Here is a 17,487-nt window from a genome sequence, read left to right on the forward strand (position 1 = left end):
AGTCTATATTTGCACCCTTTCTGACTTGGACATTTATCATTTCTCTGTGGTTTGGATAAGAGTTTGGAGCGTGGTCACTAATTGTGTATTGAAGTAGCCTAGTAAGATTTCGAGGAGGTGGTTTGTGGATATTTTGGATACTATTTCTTGTAGAGTTTCCCAGGATTTGTCTACGTTTTTGCGGTCTGTTTTATTGTGCTCATTGATTGGCATGTGTGCAGTAATCAGTGTCTATGTTTTATTTGCACACCTTACGGTGATTGTCATTAGTCTATCATTTACAGGCTGATCAATGTCTTGCTGTGGGTGGGGGACGCAGACGAAGAATACATCCACGGTATCCTCTGCCTGTCGTAAGAGGCGACAAAAAGGGGCGAGCAAGGGATGTTTTTCTTGATTGCAAAAGTGACTCCTAAAAGTTGTGTGTTTTTGAGAATTCATTTGTCTGTTTACTTTTGAAGAGTCTGTAGTTCCCAAAATCCATTGCTTTTTCACCAGTCAGTCTTGTTTCTTGTAGTGCCAGTAACTGTATTTCTTGTTCGTTTAAGGTTTGTTCTAGTTCATACAATTTTCCTGCTCGTATGAGAGTATTTACGTTTAGTGTTCCGAAAAAAAAAGGTTTTGTTATTTGGGTGAAGTTGACCAGAGGTCTCTGACTCCCTCTGTGTGTCAGTCCAGACTCCCCAGAATCCGACAAGCTGTTCGTACTGTTCTTGACAGCAGTGGATTGGTTACCAACCGGAGTAAAAGTGTGATTTCTAATATGCCTCATGATACTTGATTATCACAAGTTTGGACCAAGGTCCAGTTCTTAGGACTGGAATGGCGAGTTCCAGAAAATGAATTTCCAACCGCACCTCTGGTGAACAGATGCTGACCACTTTGCTGCTGCTGCAAGTCATAAGAAATAAATTGACAATATATATTATGTATTTTCAATACAATATATCGAGTAAATAATATTACATCAGTCTTGGGACTAGTTTCAGCCACTTAGTGACCATCTTCAGCCAAATAAACATTAACAGATTATGTGATAACTGAAACATATGTATACCTGACAAAGACAATGTTGCATTAATAATTATAACATAAAAATACATACAATAACAAAAATTATGGTTATGATCTTCTTGTCATAATATGCAAGTCAGTGCTTGTTCTACATCGGACATTAGATATACTGTACGTTTCATTATAGAGGCGAGTCTCATAAATAATTTTTCTCCTTTTTAATTTCCTTTCTGTATGTTTATTCTTCCCTAATTCTGGCTATCATTTCCAGATTTACTTCTTTGCCTGAGGTCCTAAGTCAACTTAAAAGACATCATGCAGTATTATGACAAGAAGATCATTACCATAATTTTTGTTATTATATGTATTTTAATGTTATCATTATTTCTGCAACATTGTCTGGTATACATATGTTTTACCCCCTGTGGGTGGGGGACGCAGACGAAGAATACATCCACGGTATCCCCTGCCTGCCGTAAGAGGCGACAAAAAGGGGCGACCAAGGGATGATTGAATTAGAACCATGAAACTACTTGTGATTAGTGCCATCACGTGGGGAACACCATGGGTCGCCTGTACTTGTGAGTAGTACCACTATGTTAGGTACAAAATAGGTTTGTGATTAGTAGCGGCAAAGAGCGGTTCACTGTGTGTTTCCAGTACCTATGATTAGTACCTCTGTATGCAGAATATCACAGGCTTGTATTGCGTGTGATTAGTACCATTATGTTAGTACCTCTGTATGAAGAACATCATGGGCTTGCGTTGCGTGTGATTAGTACCATTATGTGAGAAACACCGCGGTTCTGGCTGTTGCCTGTGATTAGTACCACTATATGAGCGACACCATTGGTCTGCATTTCCTGTGATTTGTGCCCATTATGTGAGGAACACCACGGGATAGTACAAGTCCCTGTGATTTGTACAGCTATGTGAGGAGCCTCATGGGTTTGCATTGCCTACAAGTGGCGCTATTATGAGAGAAACACCATAGGTCTGCGTTACCTGTACGAACATTGTGAGTTTACACTACTTTCGATTAGTACCGCAACTTGAAAAATACCATGGTTCTACTTTACTAGCGATAAATACCATTATGAGGGACTGTTCACCTGGATTTTGAACCCCTTTAGACAACAAGCATCACCGATTCAGGATTTTGCTTTGGAAGCAGTACCTTGGTCAGTAATATTTTCTGGAAAGGTGAGACATGCAGGTTAGAATCACTGATTGTTTTAAATTCATATTCATTCATTCATTCTTCATCATCATTGGATGAATATTGGACTTTTAAATTGTCATTCCATTTAGTCTCATTTCGTACCATTAGGGGCCGATGATCCCTTTAAACAACAAGCTTTATCATCATCAGCATACAAATGGCCCTGAGGTTCACTCAGCCCACACCAAAACTGTGAACCAGATTAATTTCTGAAAGCAAAGACAGCCAGGCATACAGGGTATCCTTGAAATAAGTTCCAATATTTACAGAGGAGGCAGCAAACAATAAACGAAGGAAAAAGGTCCTATAAAAATTGGTCACAAACTCAATATTCCTCTGTTAGATGAGCTTGACAGTAAATGGAAAGGAAATTGAGCGAGTTGAGTCCTTTCTCTACCTTGGAAGTATAGTTACAACGGATGGGGGAGCAGAGGATGTTTGAAGCCGTATCCGGAAGGCAAATGGTGCGTTTGTCCAGCTCTATCCCGTGTGGAAGAATAGAAATATCTCAAGGAAGACTAAGCTTCGCCTCTTCAACAGCAATGTAAAGTCGATTCTTTTATACAACTGTGAAACATGGAAAGTTACAAAACAGATCAATAACCAGCTACAGGTGTTCATAAATAGATGTCTGCGTCGCATAACAAATAATCTCTAATGAAGATCTTTGGACCATGACCAGTCAGCAGCCGATTGACATCCAGATCAAGGACAGGAAATGGCGCTGGATCGGGCACACATTAAGGAAGCCGGATGGAGCTGTTGAGAGGGTGGTGCTGGACTGGAACCCTCAAGGCACCAGAAAGCGAGGTCGGCCAAAGAAGACCTGGAAGAGGACGATCGAAAAGGAAATCGCAGTGGTTGGCAAGACCTGGAGCAAAGTGAAGAGAATGACCAGGAACCGTACTGTGTGGAGAAATTTCTCCAAGGCCCTATGCTCCAGAGGGAGCAACAGGAAATAAGTAAGTCAAAGATCATTTTACGTTGCAGCTTGTGATTACATTGTGATAAAGTTTCCTCATGATGATGAATTTTTGAGACATGCAGAGGCTGCTAATTTAAATCTGAGACAAAATGTGTTATTTTTATCCATAGAATATTTGATCAATAGATTTCTCAAAATTATAGCAAATTCAGACATGATAAATTTGATTTAGAATTTGCAACTTACCAATGTGATATTTTATGACATTTTAAATTGTACTTGTGCATCCGGGAGATAGTGGGTTCGAACCCCACTGTTAGCAGCCCTGAGGATGGTTTTCCGTGGTTTCCTATTTTCACACCAGGCTAATGCTGGGGCTGTTCCTTAATTAAGGCCCTGGCTGCTTCCTTTCCACTCCTAGGCCTTTCCTAGCCCATTGTTGCCATAAGACCTATCTGTGTCGGTGCGATGTAAAGCAAATAGCAAAAAAAAAAATGTACTTGGATTGATGTTTGTTGAGGTAAAGTTGCAAATTTAAAGAATGAAAGTGGTCATAGCATTGTAAGAAAAATCAAACTGAATTCATGTCCTCATTAAATACAAATACATTGTCACCACTCATTGAGAAACTAAAGATGGTACCAGACAGTGCTGTATGTTTCAAATTTAAATGTGAACTTTTCTTGTTGGTTTAGTATTTTTTTAAAGTGAAAATATGTGGTGCCCATGTCATTGTTTCCCTTTATTTTATGAATACCCTGATTACTGATTTCCCACATCAAAAATTGGCAGTTCTGTAGATGGTATACATGAGCTGCTAAGTGGCAACTAAGTATATGTTATTAATCCTCTAAATTTTTATTCCTGTGGATGAGAGATGTGTTTTTTACACTGTATGCTGTACTTTCAGGTGTGCCTACTTCACAGACTCATGTCAAGCACCCCGTAATAGGTTCCTGCACCTGTATTCCTGTTACCTCTCATGGGAGAAGAAGAAACTTGATGACATGAAAGATACCACAACTCCAGATCCAATTTATATCTCGAACCTCCGACTCTTAATGTCTGAGCTGAAACGTGACTATTTGCTAAGAGATCTAGATGGCTATGGTCTTTATCTGTATGGTATCGTGCTTGTCAGGCTCAACTTATTACGAGAAGCTGTTGATGTACTGGTGGAGGCTGTAACAAAGGAACCTCTTCACTGGGGAGCCTGGCTTGAGCTGGCAGCTCTCATAACAGACAGAGTCAAGGTACATATTTATTACTCCCTTATTATGGATATTGTTAGTACTACAAATTGTACGACTTCTTTGAAGTATACTTAAAATTAATATCATTATCATCGCCAGTAGCTGTACCACCCAGTGTGGGCCTCAGGTTCCCATAGAACTTTCCTCCAAGCTTCCCTGCTCTTGGCAACTGTCCACAAGTTCTTCACTCCAAAAGTATCTTCACACCTTCTAAGACAGGTATCATCAACTCGTAGCAAGATACCTTTGAAACGAGTCTGCTTAGCGCTTTGGGGAGGCGGGAAGAGCAGAGTGAGGAACATAATGGAGGACTGTGATCTCGTGTTTCAATGCTCATTGGTGATCCATGTTATTCTCACACCACACATGTTCAACCATGAATGGTACACAAGATTTCATTCACAACAGAAAACAGTTAGTATAATGTATGTAAGCTGTTGATGCAACTTGCTTCAACCCTTCATGGGAAGAAGATAATTTAATCATACAACAAAAATAGTTTTTAATTTGCAGTGAAATATTAAATCATATTAAAAATATTTAACCTGCAATGCTATTATTGTCGCGGCCACCAAATTAGGCGGGTGAGGAAAACTGCGCTGTCGTCAGATATGGGAACGGCGAAGCGACAGATGGTCGAGAGTTGCTTACCTGTGAGCATGGATTGGCAACGCTGATTGTGCAGTGCTGTCTAGTTGAAGCCCATCCGCTCCATGCCACCTTACCCGAGTAAGTCATGGAGCTGTTGAGCTCGCACCGATGGTGCAGTTAAAGATGTATAGTGAATGTGAATTGATTTGGGCTCAAATCAAGAGAGATGTGGCAAAGAGGAACAAGACATTCAAAATAAAGGACGTAGAAAAACTCACGTCAGAAGCCATCGACCGTGTGACTGCTGCAGATTGGGAAAAGTGCGTCAATTGCACGGAAAATCTTCAAACAGACGATTGGGCCAAGGAAATAGTAAGGGACGAAGGAATGGAGCCATTCATCCTCAGTGTAAATGACGACTCGACAGATAGTGAGATGAGTGATGACGGTGACTAAGAAATCTTAGACTGCCTTGAAGCTAGAAACTGATTCTTAATTCATTGTACATTAATGTAAACCTATTCTTTAAAGTAGTTCTTTTTTCTATATTACTAAGTACAATATTCCGTATTCAAATATTTAAAGTTATAATGTAATAATACTGATACAGATTAATATGTAATCTGAAAGTATTTACGGCGTGCTGCAGCCTGTGCTGGCGCGTTCGCCCAAAACTGCCTCAGCTAGCGACATTTACATGATCACTTTCCAGGCCATTTTCCAGGAAAATTACAAGACTCACAGAAATATGTTTCAGATAAAAAATATAAGTCAGGCGATTGTTTACATTTTTCCTGCAGACAAAATTTTATTGGCTGAAGAAATAAAAATTTGGCCGCTTACTGAAATTTTCAATACATGATTCTGCGAGTTTAAATTTACTCGTTCAAGATTTTATTTTTAATAATTATTTAAAGTGGTTTACATGGAAAATAATTATACTATTGAAATTAGCAGTCTTTACTGAAGCTTTTGGTATAATTTGTTTTGAAGCATTATATGAAGTAACCTGAGGATCTTGAGAGAGAACAACTTGCCTCGCACTCCGAAATTATGTGTTCACTTAGACATTTATTCACCAGTTGCTACATAACCTTGGTAACAGCGTAATTTCTCTGACCCTCCTAATTTGGTGGCCGCGACAATAGTCCTGTTGCTATGCCAACAAGCGTGAGGTTTGACAATACATAACACCGAATTTGGCCTGGTCCATTATTGGATATCATAAATTTTCCAGCTAACTAGTTCTTGTTGCCAACGTTTCGCCCCAGTGTGCCAATTTGGGCTCATCACTTGGTAACTAGCACACCTACCAAGACGCATGGCTAGTGCATACTTATTTTATTTATTCACGAAGCACAAGATACAGCTACACTGAGCAAATTTCACTTGCACTGTCAACAGACTAATTAACAAATGTAAACTTTCATGATAAAATATAACAAACATACCCAAAGATAACAATATCACGTACACGGCCTACTAATAACGACTATCCGAATCGAAAACCATGAGAATGTCCATGTTCATAGCCAAGTCGTCGTGGGTCAAAATGGCAGTATAACCTCTTCACAGTCAACTTGTTCTTAGGAGACTGTTTACACCCTTCCCGAATATACTTTTACTTGATGCTATACCAAGCTCTTGTCTCTTATTAATATTGTTAAAGAGAGTTGGGAGACTGATTAGGAAGGATAGTTGAACTATTGAGTGCTGAGTTTGGGGAACGTGGAAAAGGTCTTTGCTTCAGGTGAAGCGGGAAGGAACACAGAGAGAGAAGAGTGAGACAAGATGTTCCGAGCGTTAATGCCCATTTAAGATCCCGTGGAGGAAACTTAGGTCAGCTACCTGTCGCCTGATGTGCAGCAGTGACACATTTATTGCCCTTAATACCTGCTGCGTAGACAGATTTCTGAGCTTGGGGTTTCTGTTCCTAACAAAATCAGCAAAGAAGGATATTGCTCTGTCTAACTGATTAATATTGGAGGGAAAAGCTGTTGTCTAAATCGGAGAGCAGTAGTTCAAGAGAGGTTGAATGATTGTGACAAAGAGCAGTGGGATCAGAAATTTTTGAGAAGCAGTAGAGAATGTCTAATAATTTTATAGCCTTGGTTGTATATGTTTCTATGTGGTTCTTAAAATGTAATTTTGTATTGAATATTACACCGTAGTCACGCTGTTGCATAACTACAGTAATGGGCTTGTTGATTAGGTAATATGATGTCGATAGAGGAGATTTACGTTGTGTTATGGTCATGTGGCTGCATTTTTGTGGATTGGGGATAAGTTTCTGAGTACAACACCAGTTCGAGAGAGCGTTGAGTGAGGACTGTAGCAGAGCTGCATCTGCTGGATTCCTGATCTCCCTAAATTTCTTGCAGTTGTCAGCAAAACGTAGGGTATTTTCTGTTTCGTTGAGTTTGGATGACAGATCATCCATAAACAAGGAAAACAGCAAGAGGCCAAGAGCACTGCCTTTTGGGACACCAGAGGTGACTGGTGACCATGAGGATGAAGGGCCTGATATTACCACACTCTGCCAGCAGTTATGTAGAAAGCTAGCAAGAAGGGTGAGAAGACTGCCATGTATATTATATCGTTCAGAGAGTTTATGGAGGAGCAGAGTATGGTCTACAGAATCGAAAGCTTTCGAAATGCCTACGTCGCAGATATTCAGCTGTGATTCAGCTGCAATGACATATAATGGAAAGCTATGCAGAATGGCCAGGTTTGTTAGACTAGAGCCACCTGGTTGAAAACCATGCTGACTTGTTGGGATATAGGGCAAGGTGAATGTGAGGAGACACTGGTGCATAATTTTTTCAGAGATAAAGGATAGTGTGGGGAGAATAGAAATTGGTCGGTAAGATGAAACATTACATTTGTTGCCTGATTTGAGAAGTGGAAAAATATTTGCCTGTTTCCAGGTAGTAGGGAAATAGCCCACGGCAAAACAAAGGGTGCTGGTAGTATTTTTTAGAAAACGAGGACCTATAGTGTCGGGACCGGTAGCTTTGTTGGTACGAAGAGTTTGAAGAAAGTTATGAACTTCACTTGGTGTGGCAGTTATGCTTGATAGGGTTCTGTTTGAAACTGTACCTACGGGAGGGAGCAGTCGCTTTTGTAAAGGAGGGGAGAAGTTGGAGAAGAAATACCTGTTGAACAGTTCATTGCGATTGGCGCCGTCTGCTGTTGCATTGTCGTATTTCACACTGACAGGAATCCGCTCCGTCCTTATCCTTGTGTTGATGAGACTCCAGTAGCGTTTGGGATTGCTGCGGACGTTTTCAGTGACAGTGTCTACGTGAGTTGCGTAGTATTTTCTGACTATAAACCTCACGTGGCGGTGGATTTTAACTAAGGTATTGTGAGTGTGTGGGTTAGGGAAGTCTTTCCACAGGCGCCAAGCTTTCTTCTTATTAAATGGTATCAGTCTGGTCTCTTGTGATAACCATTGTTGATATTTGCTGGTAGTAGCCCGTTGTGCAGGTATGAACTCTTTAATTGCAGCTTGCAGCGAGTCGTACAGCAGGTCAAGAGCCGATTTGATATCAGCTATTTCGAGAAGGCTCCAGGGAAGGCATTCCAGGGCACAACACATTGCAGGCTAGTCGGTACGGCGCCAGATGTAGGTAGGGCGGGAGGATATCCTGCTGTGAGGCTTTGAGGAGGTGTGGGGTAAGAGGAATGTAGCATCGAGAGACTGGTGGTCGCAGAGGAAAAGGTTTTTGCCTGGGTTTATTGTTTTAAGTTGTAAGAATGAGAGCATGAGTTCCAGGGTGTTGGGTCTACGGGTTATGTACATATTAAACTGTTTCAGTCCGAGAGGGCATTAATAAAACTGTCTATAAAATATGTGTCACAGTTGTTAGCTGACAGTCCAGTAGTTGGAGAAGACCACTTTATAGACAAGTTAAAGTCACCCATTAAAATTACTTCACCGTGAGGGAGAGCTGCAACGACTGAGTCCATTCACTGTTCAAGGTCACAGAATCGGCTGTTTGGTGGTCTATAGTAACATCCCACAAGTACAGGGCATCGAGGAAAGAGTAGCTCCACCCACACTAACTGACAGTTCTGTTCGAGATCTGTCCTTCATTCACACGGTAACACACTGTTCACTGCTAGCATTACTCCACCACCCAGAGTAGCGTGATCTCGGCAAAATATGCTGTAATTAGCGCTGAGTGCTAGTTCACTGTCACTAGCACACGAGAGCCATGTCCGATCATGTCAACTTCTCTTAAGTCTGGCAGGGATAGTTCACAGTCAGACAGCTTATTATTTAGACTTTGCACGTTCTGACAGTACAGTAGATGTTTAGATCTGTCTTCAATTCACGAGTGGTGGGACCGGGTTTTAAATGGATATCTCCCACCAGTAGTAGGAGACAAAGCAAACCCCTAATCGCTGAGCGACCAGGCCTAGGCTCATTCAGCTCAGAGAGAGTAGGGATGTGCCTATATGTCTCGAAAATGGCACATCCAGTCAGAGAGAATGCCGGAATGTAGTAGTTTTTCTCTGCTAGTAGCCATGTAAAAGGAGAACTCACTTTTCCACATACACACACTGATTCCTTAACTCGAATAGAACCATACAGAGAACTGTAAAGCACAACAGCTCTGATTATTACCACACAAACAACACAAACTGCAGCAGCACTAAATTTGCGCGTGTCTACTCTAACCGCCATTTTATCCAGTGTGGAGGCCACTGCATAGGCTACTTGAGCCACTGGCAGTGCCAATGCACTATTAGACTTTTTCAAGGTTCCCTATGGGAGTCGATTTCTGTAACATCTGGTGACCTAGCAAGCATCAAATTTTGAAAATGAGACAAAGTCTCTCATAATGCATTGGCACTGTTGGGGCTCTAAGTAGCGTACGCAGTGGCCTCCACAGTATGCACTAGCCAATGCGTCTTGTTAAGTGTGCTAGTTACCAATTGATGAGCCCAAATTGGCACACTGGGGTGAAACACTGGCAACAGGAATGAGTTAGCTGAAAAATTTATAATGTCCAATAACAGACCAATTTTATTGCTATTATAAATTTACTTATGCGGGACAAATATTTCAGGTTCCCTATGGAAATAGATATCTGTTATATTTGGTCAATTATGGACCGTGTAAAACTTGGTCAGTCTCCTATTTTTCTTCTTCTTCTTCAGAACCTCTTCATTCTTTCACTTCTTATTTTTCTCTGTTCCTCAGATATTATAAATTTGGGTCTACATTTTGGGGGTTTCTCTGCAAATGTTTTGATGCTATCAATTCTGCTTCTGAACCCCTTTCTGTTGTTGATCTCTGCTGCAAATCCAATTTTCTCAGCATCTTTCTTGACCTCTTCCACCCATTTCTATGTAGCTTTTAGTTCTACAATATACCTAAAGATCTTCTTTATCAATCGCTTCTCCTCCATTCTCGCTAGATGTCCATAGAATTTCAACCCTCCTTTCTGCATTGAGACAGTGATATTTTTCTTTTCTTTGTTATCCCATCAGTGTCTTTCTATGGTCCTAGAATTTTCTTCAAGATTTTCCATTCCTCTTACCCTCCCCCCCCCCCCCCCCCTGCTGGATCTCCTGCAGTTCCCCTTTCTTATTCAGTGTTAACCACTCTGACCCATACACAGACCTTCTGGTTTTACTACTGTGTTGTACTACCCGAATTTAGCCTCGTAGGTATTGCTCGCTTGGAACTGTTATGAGTTAGTCTGTAGACTAGTTCCATTTTTCTAGCCCGTGCCTTATTTACCTCTTTATCCAGCCCAATTGGTTTTATCCATTCCCCCAGATATTTGAACTTCTCTGTTCTTTTGATGGTCCTACCTTTTACTTCCATGTCTCTTCCTCCTTGGTGTCTGTATTCCATGGACTCTGTCTTCTCATAGAAGAATTTAAGACTGGTTTTCTCAACGATATCATGAAGACCATCCAGCATTTTTCAGCTATGTTTTCGGATATTGACCAGGATGATAAGATCATCAACAAAAGCTAAAGATGTAACTTCCAGGTTCTGTCCTTTCCTCCCAAGGTGTATTCCCTTTTTCATCCCACTTAAAAACCTTTCTCCCAGGTTCTCATGATTTTCTCCAGAATGATGTTGAAGAGGATCTGTGATAGGCTATCTTCTTGTCCGATTTCTGTCTTCACTTCAGAGGGACCAGAGATTTCTGTGAAGAACTTATTTTCAAGATGGTGTCTAAAACCAAAACCTATGGCGCAACAGCCCTGAAGGGTCATGGCCTACCAAGCAACCGCTGCTCAGTGCAAAGGCCTGTAGATTATGAGGTGTTGCGTGTTCAGCACGACGAATAAGATGGTGTCTAGGGCGTTGAATAAAGTTAGTGTATCACGTGAGTAGTTTGCCTTCCTGAAGTCAACAAATATTATCATAGTGTTCTGGCTTCTCAAAGCTCTTGTTTTCAGATTGCTTCTGAGGTTGAATATCTATTCTGCACCTAACCTCCCATTTCTAAAGCCAGCTTGGTATTCACCAACGAGGTGGTCTGTTTGCTCTTCAACTCTGTTCAGCAGGACTTTGGAGAGTATCGTGTATGTGTGATTGGAATAGAGAGACCCCTCTGTACTTTTTCATGACTGTCTGGTTACCTTTCTTATGAAGTGGGTGCATGAGAGCACATTTCCAGTATTTTGGGACTCTTCAGTTTTCCAGATTTCTTGTATGATGTGGTGGATTGTTTCTGCTGTGAATTCTCCTCCAATCTTCCACGTTTACAAAATGATAGATGAATTAACATCAATGGCATTGAGATTCTCAACACACCTCAATTTATACTTGGGATAATATATCCAACCGGTGGTGGCTTGCTCCCAGATATTCAAAGCAGAATCAGCGCAGCCTGGATGAAGTGGCACCAAGTCACAGGATTTCTTTTTGATTGGAGGGTGCCAATGTGTGTGAAATCCAAAATCTTTGCTAGTGGCTTTATATTGCACCGACACAGATAGGTCTTATGGCGACGATGGGATAGGAAAGGCCTAGGAGTTTGAAGGAAGTGCTCGTGGCCTTAATTAAGGTACAGCCCCAGCATTTGCTTGGTGTGAGAATGGGGAAACTACGGAAAACCATCTTCAGGGCTGCTGACAGTGGGATTTGAATCCACTATCTCCCGGATGCAAGCTCACAGCCGTGTGCCTCTAACCGAACGGCCAACTTGCCCGGTAAATCCAAAAGCTATAGAACGATCATCAGACCAGTGGCGCTGTATGGAACTGAGTGTTGGACAGTCACAAGGAGTCATGAACAACAGTTGCATGTCATGGAGATGCTTCGCTGACTGGACCACATCAGAAATGATGATGTTCGGATGGCATTTAGTGTGGCCCCATTCCCTGAAAAAATGCGAGAGAATCTCTTGTGTTTTAAAATGGTATTACAGTTAATAAAGTAAAGTTTATCTACGTAATCAATGCCACCAATTTTGTTAAGATATAAAATAAATTGGAAAACTGGATATCACTTGTAGATGGCATGCATGCGGGGGTGGTGTTGGATAGGTAGTTTAATTATTAAATTTACTGTTGCAAATTTAATTTGTTATTTTATTATTTCCAAGACAGTGTGAGTGTAGTAGCTGGCAAGCATTTATCCGACTTTAGTAGGAAGTTGTTATGAAGTCAAAGAAATATAACCTTCTTAATGTCTCCATTCGATGGGTGAATCACCATGAGCGACGTCACATGTCCTCACTCCATATGAGCACTACGGAGAGGTGTGGAACTGAGTCCAGGCCACGCTTTCCTTAAGTGAAAATGTTCCATTCTTATGTTTTTCATTTCTTCGTGATCCAATTCTTTCTTGATCCATAGTTTAGTTAATTTCATGTAACGCACATTTTCCAAGATTTTCCGGGTCTTTACTATGCTCAACACCATAGAATCTTTTACTGGTATTCTTCCAGTGTTCTTCCCAATTCTGAAATGTTTATCAGTGTCACTCGTGCTACAGTCAACTTTCACAAAGTTATTTTGTCTAGTGTATTGTTTAACTTCTCCTTATTAGAATATTCCAGTCCAGTTGAGACAGTATTAAGTAGTGTGAGCCTCCCTTTATAACCTTTTTGGACTGGTCTTGTACCATGGGAAATTTGTGTCAATCGGCTTTTCGCCAATATACCTTTTTAAGTTACTGTACGCAGCGCGCCATCGTTCTGACTTCGTGTATGGCTGCGCATAACTGCGCATGCGTCCGCCTGCTACCAAGGAGACTTGCCTCCACCTCGCTTCCTGACGCGAGAGTTAGTTCGCTTCTGGCAGCCATCATGGACGGGAGTGTGTGTGTGTGTTACGCCATGCAGTGGTGGATTATCTTAAAACCACCGTAAATACCTGATTAACAGGGTTATACCCCTGTTGGACTAGTTGGAGACCTCCTACCATTTGCTTGGATTATATTTTTGCAACTATATTTCTCCTGGATTCTTGCTAACAAGGTCTTGTTTACTGGCCTCGTGGTGGCTTCCTTCATCAACAATGGCCAGGTTTGGATTTCTCAAAACTTCTTCACCACCAAAGGTATGTACCAGCGTTTGAAACATCTTAAGCCCCGTCCAGAAGAGGATTTTGGTATTTTCGACGATTTCAGGAAATATTATAATAATAATAATAATAATAATAATAATAATAATAACGATTTGAACTTCGTCGTTAAATTGGTACTTATTGGCATGTGCGGTTATGAAAGTCTGAAAATCAGTTTCGGCAACTAATCACACTAACGTGGAAGGTCCACAGTGAACTGAATTGGGATATTTAATTTAAAATTAAAATAAAAGTTTTTTTGCACCTTAACTTGTAACTTTCCTTGTGAACCAAGGTACAGTCTCCAAGATAGCGGGTTTAGCTTTCCTCGGGGTTTCTGTTTGCATTCCTGTGATTTGTTTTCCCCTTTGTTGGGTATGTTTTCTTCCCCCCCCCCCCCGGGGTTTTCTGTGAATTATTTTCTCTAGCCTGTTTTCCTCCTTGCTTTTTTGGAGGCGTTGCTTTTGTTTGGTTGTTACCTTGGCAACGGTTTTGTGTGGGTAATTGTTGTCGGGATTTTGATGTTGTTGTCAGGCGCATGGATCCTGTGTGGATCTTGAATTATATATTTTTGTGTTGTGTGTATCGTTTGCTGTTTTTAAAAGTTCATTAATTAATTTTGGCCACACTTTAATGTTGTTTTACCCTTTTCATGGTCCGGGTGGTTGTGTAATTTCTATGTAAAATTTCTATATATCTTGGAAACTGTCCTCGGTGGAAATTGAACAAATTAATTATGGTAATCATGAGAAGCGGCCGCGTTGACCATTAATTTAACTGAAAACCTTGTTAACTGAGTATGGTATTTTTAATTAATTAATTATCCGTGATCAAAATGTAAGGAGGTCGACTTGTTTGCTGTTGTTTTCAAATCACATTTTATTTTAACCAAACATTAAGGTATGGAGGTCAACCCTTTCTTTTCTTATTTTGTTGTTTTCATAATAATAATAATAATAATTTATTATTTGTTAAAGAATATCTACTTTTCTTAATTGTTGATTACTAATGTGTTAATTATTTCCAAACTATACCAGGTATTTTCTGATTAATTTTATTATCTTTAACTGTTATTTACATTTCACCCTTTTCAGCTTTACGTTGGATTTATTTACTGATTATGGTTTTTCCTCTTATAATAAACCTAGGTTTTCTCAGCTTAAAGATTTAATTTGTTACCTCCAATTTACTTTTCAGTTAAAGTTCTTTTGATTCCATTAAAGTGTTGGTTTTCATTCGCCACGTTCGGTGGAGCACTGTCACCAATTTTCTTGAGTATTTGCTTCCACGGCCTTAAGTCGTCTTCCTCCACTGCTTTCAGTAAGTGTGCTAACTTTATCCTTTGGGTAATTTCTAAGGTTTCATGTTATTTTATTGTGCTTGGACCTTTGTTTGGTTGTTTTACTTGTGCCCATTGTTCTCCCTCGTGTTCGCTTAAACTTCTATTTTGGGGCGGACACGCTAGCAACCTTCTCACCAGGGTCTCTCTCTGTCTCTCTCTCTCGCTCTTTTTTCTCCCACTATCGGCAGCCCTGAAAATGGTTTTCCGTGGTTTCCCATTTTCACACCAGGCAAATGCTGGGGCTGTACCTTAATTAAGGCCACGGCCGCTTCCTTCCAACTCCTAGGCCTTTCCTATCCCATCGTCGCCATAAGACCTATCTGTGTCGGTGCGACGTAAAGCTACTTGCAAAAAAAAAAAAAAAAAAAATTTTCTCTCTCTCTCGCTCTTTTTCCCTCTCTCTTCTCCTCTCACTCTGGTGGGTAAGGTTATAAACCCATCATCCCTAGGTTGTACCGGGGACCTAGAGGGTGGTGCCGGTTTGACAGTGTGATTATATTTCTCCTCCTACCTTCTCTATCTCATGTCTATTCCTTTAATTCAAGCTTCCTTACCCTTACTTACAAGCCCAGAAGTTGGTTATTTACTTCATTTAATTTAATTCAGTTTTTAAGTAGGTTTTCATATCCATAATTTCCTTATTCTAATCCATTAATAATGCCTTGGTCTCACCCACCTGGCATACATCCTTCATGTTCTCCTTGAACTTCTCGATGTCCTCCCAAGACAGTCCACCAGGGTTTAATTCAATGCCCCTGATCACTAATAGCACCACAACTGATGTTAGTACCACCTGCATTATATTACAGGAACTGTTGATTTTTTTTTACATACTTCACTTTTATCCTACAACTAGCTGATGTACCCGTGCTTCACTACGGAATTCTACATTGTATACATAATTCTAAATTAAATTCTCTTCAGCTGTCTTCTCGTGGTATTCTTCCAGTGTGTACAGACAGACAGAAATTGCCGAAAAGAAAAAAAGTGCATTTCCTTGTTACTGTGGACATGACCGATACAGAAATACCATTCTTTTCAAATTCTGAGCAATGTACAGACAAAACTCTTATTTTGTATATGTATATAGATGCCACCTCCGTGTAGCACATTGGTATTGTTCAGTTGACATTCCCAATCTTATTACACGCTTGCACTCTTTGCACATACTCAGAACTTCATGTCTGTTCACACACTGTTCATAACTGGGTTAAATGGTTGCTGGAGGCTGTGGTGTTGCATCATTAGATGGTTTAAAGATGTTTCTATGGTCAATGGCATCGCATGTTTACATTTGTACATTTCTTTTTAACATATATATGAAACTTACCACCTAAACAAATTGAGATTTATGTCTAATAACGTCTAGATGATGCTTAATAATCCCCACAAGTTTCATTGTTATAAACCTGATGTAGACGATTTTATAAACTTTTAAACGTAGCGATCGGTGTTTACATGGGATGGAGTTTTAATCCTCTCCAGCCCAAATTTATTTGACCGAGGAAAAAAAAATTTTCTTGAAATTCCCCTTTAAGTAGGTATGAATAAAGTTTGTGTGTCAAAATCCTTGCATTTTTTGGAAAAATAAGGAAAATGGAAAAGTGATTCCAATTGGAATTATTGGGCAATACGAATGCGAAAGTTCTGAAATAACAGGCAATATGAAGCTTAATATTATGTAATGTATTAGACAATAGAGCCGACCCTGTAGTGTAGGGGTAGCGTGCCTGCCTCTTACCCGGAGGCTCCGGGTTCTATTCCCGACCAGGTCAGGGATTTTTACCTGGACCTGAGGGCGGGTTCGAGGTCCACTCAGCCTACGTGATTAGAATTGAGGAGCTATCTGACGGTGAGATAGCGGCCCCGGTCTAGAAAGCCAAGAATAATGGCCGAGAGAATTCGTCGTGCTCACCACATGACACCTCATAATCTGCAGGCCTTTGGGCTGAGCAGCGGTCGCTTCGTATGCCAAGGCCCTGGAAGGGCTGTAGTGCCATGGGGTTTGGGGTTTGGTTTTTGGTTTCGGATTAGACTTGACATGCCATTACAAGTTGTCCATTTCATGACCGTATCGATGAATATAATCAAGAAGTTAGTAAAATAACCACCTAATCGATACTTTATTATTGCCTCAGGCATAATTGAATATAAATTAGCACTTACAGGACATGTTTCGACCACTTAGTGGTCCTCTAAAGCTGTCTAAAGAAAGACTTGAGAAGAAAAAAACATTAGGACAATAAGCACATATAATAAAAGCTCTTTGGAGATTCCTTTGTTAAAAAATGGAGGTCATCAGAACAGGACATCTTGCCTCTCGTTCTTGTTTGGAAAAGATGTTTATTCTGTGCTGTCTAGAGGGTTTGTCTTTGAGCGCGACCTGGTGAAGTAACGATGTGACACAGTCTGATCTCTTGTCCGTCTTGTCTGTTTTATGTCTACCCATTCCAAGTATTTACTAATGTTCTTGTATAAGTTGTTTTTTTGCTCGTTGTTTTCGTTAAGATTCTCTTCACCGTTTTCTAATTTATCAAGAATGATGTGGATGTTTTCAAGGTTGTTCATTAGGTTTCCTTTATTTATCATACAGATA

General features: G+C 40.4%; 1 protein-coding gene across 1 annotated transcript in view; it reads left to right on the forward strand.

Annotated features, from left to right (window-relative positions):
- The window catches only part of Cdc23 (cell division cycle protein 23), a 291,636-nt gene that overhangs the window by 49,160 nt on the left and 224,989 nt on the right, over positions 1–17,487 (forward strand). Inside the window, exon 3 of the mRNA XM_067151429.2 lies at positions 4,072–4,414. Coding sequence (XP_067007530.2) covers positions 4,072–4,414 — 343 coding nt within the window. The remainder of the gene's footprint in view (positions 1–4,071; positions 4,415–17,487) is intronic.

The sequence above is a fragment of the Anabrus simplex genome, chromosome 7 (genome assembly GCF_040414725.1).
Source record: "Anabrus simplex isolate iqAnaSimp1 chromosome 7, ASM4041472v1, whole genome shotgun sequence".
Lineage (NCBI taxonomy): Eukaryota > Metazoa > Arthropoda > Insecta > Orthoptera > Tettigoniidae > Anabrus > Anabrus simplex.